Raw genomic sequence first — 9,029 nt, forward strand, 5'->3', positions numbered from 1 at the left:
GGGTGAAAATAAAAATAAAAATTGGAAGGATGTTTGTGTAAGCTCACAATGGACTTTGGGGTTGTCTCACAGGCACGTGTGACATTGAGGGGTGGCAGTGACATCACCCCGGGGGTGCTCTGGCTTCTCTGCCAGCACCAAGGCAGTTCCAGGGGCAGGGGCAGCAGCCAAGAGATGCAAAACATTTCCCAAAATATCCAGGAGCTCTTTGGGTCTCACCTGGTGCAGCCCAGGAGGGTCCCTGCCAGCCTATCCCAAACTACCTACTTCTTGTGCAAAAACAATTTCAAAATAAGTGTGACATTGTCTGACTCTGAATTCATCTCCCCAGGAACAAGGGAAGTGCAGGAAAATACAAAGTTATTGTTTTAACATCACCTTTGAGGCCAAGGGCTCCTACATCCCTGCTCAGTGCTCTGTCCCATCTATTAAAATACTTCTCATTTTTGACACAATTCTTGAAGCTAATCTTTCCACTGATGTTCGTCACTGGAGTGGAATTTACATTTGTTTTGTGTATTTTTAGCTTTCCAAAGCAGCCTTGAAAACTGTTTAGCCTGAATTGCTGGCATTTCACTTTGCACAGACTCAGTGTTTTGTGGCTAAAGGTTGTTTTTGGGGTGGTTTCTAAGGATTTTGAATGCACAGAGATTACACCAAGCACAGGTGAGGAGGATTTGTGTGCAGACACAGCCTCTGTGCAGGAGCTCTTGTTCTTAAGTAAAATGCTGGTTTTATACAGAGAGTGTTGCTGACTCCCAAAAAATGTGGGAAATCCCCTCTGCATCTGGTAGGGAGCCACACACTCAAATTCCAACAGGAATTACACTGAGACAGGTGAGCAAATATTCACTTTTTGTGCAAGGGACAGAAACGCCCAAACTTGTAAATGCAGTGGCAAAATTTGGCCATTTAGGGTTGTTTTAATTATAAAACTCCAGGCACATCTGCAGCCACAACTGAAACACTGAGCATCTGTCAGAAATCCTTTCCTGAGTTCTTCTGTCAGGCTCCAAGAAGTTCATTTGTTCATTTTGGAAATTCTTTGAGCTCATTACTTTAAAGATGTTATTCAAAATGCATTTATCTTTTTAAAGGGTCGTTATAGCCCAGTGGATCCTGCTTTGGAGGCAGAACACAGGCTATTCATGCAGGGTGTATCAAAACTTGGGCTCCTAATTTTTCCTTTGGAAAGCTCAGTTTAAAGTTGTTTTCTCCATCCTGAAGCTGAGTTGCTCTGGCTCTGGGGAAAAGCCACCCGTGCTGGGCAGTGTGGGACAGACAGTGAGGAGAGCTCAGCAATCCCCAGCTTTTGCTCCAGACAGCCATTATTTATCAGCATGCCTCAGCTCTTAATTACTGAAAATTGAAATGTCCCTTCTTTTATGAAAGTCCTGTCCCTTGGGTATTACTTTGTTTTATGAGTGGCTGATAAATGAAAGAGGAGAAAAGGCTGCAGCCCAAAACCTGAGCCGACCCTCTCAGATCTACACCAACAGCCACAAAGTGGTTCAGAGGCTTGATGCAAAGCTGATAAAATGCCAAAAATTCCTCATTCTCTCTCTTGGGGAGCAGGGAGGGTTGTCTGGAAAGCGTCAACAGTAAAAAATTGCATTTAAGTGGTGCATAGTGCAGCAGCTACTGTGGGCAGGGGGACCTGCAGCAGATGAGGGGGTTTGGAGAGCACGAGCTCCATGCACTGCCTCCCATCCTGGCTGGAGCACCTGGAGCTGCTGCTCTGAGCTCTCCTGGCCATGGCAGTCATGGAGAAGGAAGGGTTTCTGAACACACAGAGCAATCACTGAGCAAAACCCTTCTGCTTCTTGGTAATTCTCATTTAAAACTGGCTAAAACCATAATTAGTGTGAGCTGATGCTGGGGTGCTGCAGTGTGCACATCCATCCATCCATCCATCCATCCATCATCCATCCATGATGTATGATGTAGTTTTTTGTAGTTTTTTACAGAAATAATTTTGTAGTTTTTTACAGAAATCATCATCCATGATGATTTCTGTAGTTTTTTTTCTTTTTCCATCCATCCATCATCCATCCATCCATCCATGGATCCATGGATCCATCCATCCATCCATCCATCCATCCATCCATCCATCCATCCATCCACCATCCACCCACCCACCCATTTATTTACCACCAGTGGAAGACCCCACCCCTCCCAGTGTCCCCTCCTTGGCCCCGTCCCTGTCCCTGCCCTGGGCTTTGGGCACCCCAGGGGTGACAGCCTGGCTGGAGTCCCTCTCCCCCAGGAGCAGCCAGGCTCAATGAGCCGGGAAGGAGGAGATTGGAAAAGGATTATGCTGAGAAAACAAGGCAGCAGTGTTTCTTCTTTGCCCAGTAAAAGGAATAAAGGCTTTTCTTGCAACCATCCCACTTATTAAAAGAAATTCCATTTCTTGAAGCCATTTTCTTCTGCAGTGTCTGGGCACATCCCTGCTTTGTGGAATCTCAGTGCTGCAATGAGATGAGCCTGGGCAGCCTCTCTCAACCCAAAAAGCTCCACCAAAAAAACCCTTTATGGAGCCAGGCTGTGATCCCTGCTGGACCTCAGCCCTTCCCCAGCCCCCCTGGCATCCTCTATAAAAAAATCCCAAAATCCCTTGGCTGGGGCTGGTCCTGCCTTTCACTGGCCAAGACTCGAGGAGGGGAGAGGTGCCTGGACCAGCCACCCACACTCAGCCACTCCACAAACAGCAGGAAAAACCAATCTGCTGCTTTGTAGTTTTTTGGGGGTTTTTTTTGGGTTTTTTTGGTTGTTTTTTTTTTTTTTTTGGTTGGGTTTTGTTTTTACCAGCAGATAAAAGAAAACTAGCTTTCTAGCTTTTTTTTTTTTTTCCCCTGTGGTTTCTGTGTTGGTTTTTTTTCCTCTGCTAAACTGTGTATTTTTCAGCTCAGTAAAGCATTTATTAGAATCTTTACAGGCCAGGCTGCTGGTGAATTATATATTGTACAGCTTCGGCGTGAGCTGGGGGAAAAAAAAAATTATGACATTTTTCCACCCAGACTGATTCTATCCAATAGCAATGGAAAATGAGGGTTTACCAGGAAAGCTTTAAGTTCAGCTCTGCTTGCCAGAGCTGCAGATACCTTCTGTGCCTTGGTCCATGTGCATTTCCAGAATGTAAATTTTCCTTTCTCTCAACTCACAAGCGAAGCTAAAGCTGAGCTCTGCCCGGCTTTGGGTCCTGCTTCAAAGTGTCCAACAGCCGTGGCTTGACTCTTTTCTTTTTGGAATGGATTTCTCACTTTGGCATCAATTGTTTTGCAGATCATCCTTAATTCAATGCACAAGTACCAGCCCCGGCTGCACATTGTGAAGGCGGACGAGAACAACGCCTTCGGCTCCAAGAACACGGCTTTCTGCACCCACGTCTTCCCAGAGACCTCCTTCATCTCTGTCACCTCCTACCAGAACCACAAGGTAGGCAGCTTTTGGGGCTACAAATGCTTTATTTCTGGCCAGGAACTTCATGAGAGAATCTTCCTGTTCTGCTGGTTTAAAAGACAAGTTTCCATCCTGGCTTTAAGCAGGAGGGATGAGGCAGGATGCAGCTCTGGAGGAGCAGGGATGCTGCTGGTAACAATATTTTGGCAAAGCCTGGGCTCCCCTGACTCGCTGTGCTGTCATTCAAACAGCAAAGCACATGGAGTAATGACCAGTAAAGCTTGCTCATAAATCTGCAGTGAGCAGTAATTACAGAATGTGTGTTTAGTGAGACAGATGAGGAATGTAACCATAAAAACGGAACTCGGAGCTGCCTCTGCGGTTTCACGTGGGGACAGGAGGGGGCTGGGGCTCTGGGGAGGGGACTTTGGGGGTACAAAGGGTCAGTTCTGTGCTCTGGCTGGGTGTCAGGGGCACCTGTGTGCTGTGGGTGGTGTTACCTGCGCAGTGGGCACAGTTCTCTCTGAGGGCTGGATCCCAGCAGGACTGACAGCAGTGGGACAGGAAATTGTCACCTCCCTGTGTCACCTCAGCAGGGAAGGGACAGGGGAGGATGACAGCAGGGGATGGAAAGGCTTCAGATTTTTTCCTGCTACTGCTCTGCCTTTGCACAAGCTCCTGCTCCCGGGCATTTTCCTAATGGCAAAGTCCAATTGCTGTATGAGCAATAATTAATAATTTAATCGGAATTTTTAAAGGGCATCAAAATTCATAACTAAAGGTGCAGAGTGAGGTAGCACTGCCAGAGCCCTCCTGTCACCCTGAGTGTGAAATCTGCCATGTGTAACTGTACCAGTTCCTTTCCTACACATTCACAGGAAAATCCTGCAGGAACAGGAACAAGTGTGAAATTCTTCCTCCCCAATAACCTGACCAGAGCTTTTCCTCCCAGGCAGGATGCCTGTGTGCCCTTTGATGCTGGAAGCATAGAGTGCTTGCAAAAATGCTGCAATTAGTGAGCCAATAAAGAGACTCAGAGCAGAAGCATGGATGTGGTATGGTCAGGCAGGGTGGGGGAAAAGTGCCCATTAGGACACTGAAGGTAGAAAAGTTGTAGCTCTTGATGTAAAATGACCAACTGCCCAAACATGGTTAACCAAAAAGACTCAAAAGAGCTTATATTTAATACATATTTAAAATGTCTGCTGTCAATGGTGCCTTTCATCCCTAAAGTTCCCAGAGTGCTCCATAAACTCCACACTTGCACTGTCACTGCTGTCCAGCTGTGCTGGGGGGGTTGTGGCTGGGGGGCAGCACAGGGAGCACCTGACAGATTTAGGAAAATGTCCCAGATGAGCCCAAATTCTTTAGTGAAGATCCTGTGAGGAACCTCTGGGGTCTGCAGGCTGGGGGGGATGGACACTGCCCTGAGCAGGGGACACAGGGACCTGCAGAAGGTGACAGCAGGCAGAAGGTCTCACCAGGACCTCAGTGTGGTCTGGAGAAAATCTCAACCTCAGAGGAATACCTGAATGGTTTTATTTATTCTCTTCAGCATCAACAATTAAAAACCTGGTCTGGGTTTCTTTTAGAAGAAACAAATTGCTGAACTGTATTTAGCTCAGAAATCTGCTGCTAGCAAGAAGTGTGGCTATAAATAATTGTATTCCTAAAGAAAAAAAAGGAGGAAGTTGAGGATAGAGGTTACCCCTGGGCACAGGTCAGTGAGGAAGGTGTGTGATCCCCCAAATCCCCTCCTGGGCTGGATGAGGCCAGGGCAAGGTGACAAGCAGGGACTGAAGCCCTGATCCTGCTCACGTCAGAGGAAAACCACGATCACTAAATAACAAAATGAAATTAAGATGTACAAACCTGCTGTCAGGCTGTGGGTTTGGAAGGGTCCTACTCTTCTTTGTGGTTCATCAGCTGCTTGAGCTTCCCTGGAAGAGTTTGAGCCCTGGAGGCTGCTTAAATTCACATGTCACCACCTTCCCCTCCAGCACTGATAGCGGCCAGCTGTGCTCTCAGGAGTTTTTTTGGTAAGGGATATTTTTCAACATTGCTAAAAAGTGCATTTGTTAGTAACAGCAACGCTCTGGAAAACCATCCCAAAGCAGAACTGGCTGCTCTCCTCAGCATTAAAATGGGATGCAGGGGGCTCAGAGCAGGGAGAGGAGCTGTGCAGGGATAAAAGAGTGTTCGAGTTGTGATTTTCACAGAGTTAAAATGCCTGAATGGTGGCTATACAGGTGTGTAAAATTGTTGTGGAAATTAGGGAAAGGCACACCATGACAAGCAGGGCTCTCTAACATGGAAACACAGGAAACCTTTTAAATCAGACAAATAAATTCTCTCTATCAGGAGTCCAGAAAAAGAACACAGAAAAAGAAATAAGGTCCAAACCCTGCATTTCACAGGGGTCACCAGGACTGGGCCCCTCGAGACCCACCAGCTCAGCCCTGCTGCTGCTGCACTTTTGCTCTGATTTGCTTTCAGACACTTTATTCTTGGTTTTGTTCTTTTCAAGATAACCCAGCTGAAAATTGAGAACAATCCCTTTGCCAAGGGCTTCCGGGGCAGCGACGACAGCGACCTGCGCGTGGCACGGCTCCAGAGGTACCTCCCTCCTCTTCCTCCTCTTCCTCCTTTTCCTCCTCTTCCTCTTCACGGGCTGAAGCTCTTGGGAGAAGCAGCTGAAGGTGCCAGAGTGTTAGCTGGTGCCTGAATGGCGCTGCTATCCCTCCAAAGCCCTTGCTGACACACTCCGTGTCGCTGCTGTCAGCCGTGCCCACGCCCAGCGCAGTGCGATGAGTTCATCCTCTGAAGCAAAGGGTGGTGAAGTCACTGGCTGGAGATGCTCTGGGGGAGCCAAACCAATATTTCCTCACTCTGCTGATGAAATTCTGATGATGCTGATCACTGCCTAACAAGCCTTAATTTTTCTCACCTCTTTTAGCAAAGAATATCCAGTAATTTCCAAAAGCATCATGAGGCAGAGGTTGGTGTCCAGTCACGGCCAGCTGTCAGCAAAGCCAGATGTTAACCCTCTCCATGGGAACCACCAGAGCCTGCAGCATTATCAGTATGAGAATGGTGCTCACATGCAGTTTGCAGCTTCGGATACTCAAGATCTGCCACTCAACACCTTCACAGCACAGAGAGATTCAGGGCTCTTCTACCATTGTCTAAAAAGAAGAGGTAACTCGAGTTCACAGCTAGAAAAATATCATAGAACATAAACCTGAGACCATGAGTTTGGTTTGGATTGGTCTCTTGGGTCTTGATCTTCAAAAATACTGCTGTGATTGGAGTGTTTTGGAGGTCAGGAGGCAAGAGCTGCTGTTTGGAGCAAGTTTTACTGGGTTTGTCCCATAGAAGGTAAATTCAGACTCTGAGACAGAGCTGAAACAATTAATTAGAATGTGCAATTCAAATGGCACGGAGCTTCAGTGGAAAATGATCCATTGTTAGGATCAGCTGAATTCAGAATTGTTTGCAGGAGGCCATTAGCATTACCAAAATTCTACACTTTCCAAGGCAAAGCCATGAGCAATTCCCTCAATGTCTGCAGACCAGTGGGACTGTGGGAGCTTGGTATGAGCAGCCCTTTCCTCTCATCCACTAATTCTCAAATTTAAGTGAGCTGTGACTGCATTCTCTTCCTTTTAGTCCAGCATCAGATGAGATCATGGCATGTTTTAAGTTAAATGGAAAAATTTTGCACAGAAGAAAAAAATCCTTCTATTTGCATGTCTCACTGCCTGCTAATTTATTTAAGCTGGGAGAATCCTCTGATCATGGCTAAATGAAGAATCTAACAGCACCAATAATGAGGGCTGCAAGGCAAATGTGTAATTTTAGCAGATGTGTAATGTACAGATGAATTCACTAATTCATTCAGAGAATATTCCTAATAAATAACAGAAAGCTGCTGGGGAACAGGGCCGTGGTCCTCACAGGAGGAGAGGGGCTGTGCAAGGCTGAGGAGGGGCTGCTCACTGGGAAAGGGCTCCTTTATCTGGAAATATTTCTGCAGCTTTTGACGTGAATATCTGGGAAATGTAGAGTCATTTTTGCAATGACAGGAAGGCAGGCTGTGATAAGAGCCTTTAAGAGACTTCTTGAGTTTGTCAGGAGGAACCGTGCAGGAGTGTCAGGGCCCTCCTTATCTGGATGAACGTGGAGTAATCCCCGATGTGAGAAGAGTCCCTCACTTAAGCTGACAAATGTCACCAGAGCGCTTTGAGGCCGGGGAGGATTAGCCCGACATTTGCAGCACAATGTCTTTTTGATGTTGTACATTGTTTTCCCAAAGTAAGATGCTTTAACTGGATTAAGCTGAGAAGGGGCACCACTTCAGCGCGGTAACCGCGGCCTCCGGGGGCACTCCCGGCTCCAGCAGAGCCGCTCCCGAATGTGAATTTCTCTTGCAGAAAGCGCTCGGCACCTGGACCTGCCCTGCAAACGCTCCTACCTGGACGCCTCGTCCTCGGTGGGGGACGATCACTATTTCCGCTCGCCGCCGCCCTACGAGCAGCAGATGCTGAGCCCGTCCTACTGCGGCGAGGTGGCCCCCAGGGAGGCCTGCATGTACTCTGGCTCCGGCGCCGACATCGCCGCCGTCTCGGCCGTCGACGATTTACCGCCTCCTCCTCCTCCGCTGAGCTGCAACATGTGGACTTCAGTCGCACCTTACACCAGCTACAGCGTGCAGACCATGGAGACTGTCCCCTACCAGCCCTTCCCGCCGCACTTCACCGCCACCCCCGTGATGCCGCGGCTCCCGGCCATGGCGGGCCAGGGCTCGCAGCCGCCGGGGAACGGCCCCTTCAGCGTCTACAACCAGCTGGGCCCGGCCGCGGGCCGGGAGCGCGGCCCCGCCTCGTCCTTCCCCAGGGAAAGGGTGCACCCGGCCGTGTGCGAGAGGAAACCCCCCTCCCCGCACCTGAACGCGGCCAACGAGTTCCTGTACTCGCAGGGCTTCTCGCTCTCCAGGGAGGCGTCGCTGCAGTACCATTCAGGGATGGGGACCGTGGAGAACTGGACCGACGGGTGACCCCCGCGCCCGGCGGGGCCACGGCGACGTTACTGCTCCGGGACAGGTCGGGCAGTGCTGATACCTGTGGGTAACTTGCACTTCGGTGAGACACATGTGCGTTTCCAGAGGGATTTGTGTGGGTGAAGAGCTTGTATCTTCAGGCACACGGAGAGTTCCATCTCCTGTCTCGGTGGGCTGGATTCATCAGGCTCTTAGTGACTCCCAAATAAATTCATTCCCGTGTCTTCATCCGGTAGAAAACCATCTTCTCGACTAACGAGTGACCTAGCTAGTCATGTTCTTTTGCTTGTAATGTTAAAACATCCGTGAGCAAATTTTGGCTATTTGGGAAAAATAACGAGCTTCACTTTTACGGTCCTTGGCTCACGAAGCCACAACCTCCCGAACCTCCAAGGAAAAAGCCTTTCGGTCGGTCGCACAGCTCCAGGACTGCCGTGGCAGCGCTTCTTCAGCCCTTTCGGTCCGCAGGGATTCCTCGTTGCCCTGGAGCGGGGCCGCGGGCACGGGGACGAGGCACCGGTGCACGAATGTCCCCCCTTGTCCCCACACCGGCGTCGGTCGTGGCTGT

General features: G+C 49.0%; 1 protein-coding gene across 1 annotated transcript in view; it reads left to right on the top strand.

The window, feature by feature from the left end:
• TBX4 (T-box transcription factor 4) overlaps positions 1 to 8,458 on the top strand; it is a 29,247-nt gene extending 20,789 nt beyond the window's left edge. The window contains exons 5-8 of the mRNA XM_041425369.1: positions 3,286 to 3,438; positions 5,930 to 6,018; positions 6,359 to 6,600; positions 7,836 to 8,458. Of these exons, the coding sequence (XP_041281303.1) occupies positions 3,286 to 3,438; positions 5,930 to 6,018; positions 6,359 to 6,600; positions 7,836 to 8,458 (1,107 nt within the window). The remainder of the gene's footprint in view (positions 1 to 3,285; positions 3,439 to 5,929; positions 6,019 to 6,358; positions 6,601 to 7,835) is intronic.
• Positions 8,459 to 9,029: the final 571 nt, after the last annotated feature.

The sequence above is a fragment of the Onychostruthus taczanowskii genome, unplaced genomic scaffold, assembly GCF_017590055.1.
Source record: "Onychostruthus taczanowskii isolate IOZ18803 unplaced genomic scaffold, ASM1759005v1 scaffold89, whole genome shotgun sequence".
Classification (NCBI taxonomy): Eukaryota; Metazoa; Chordata; class Aves; order Passeriformes; family Passeridae; genus Onychostruthus; species Onychostruthus taczanowskii.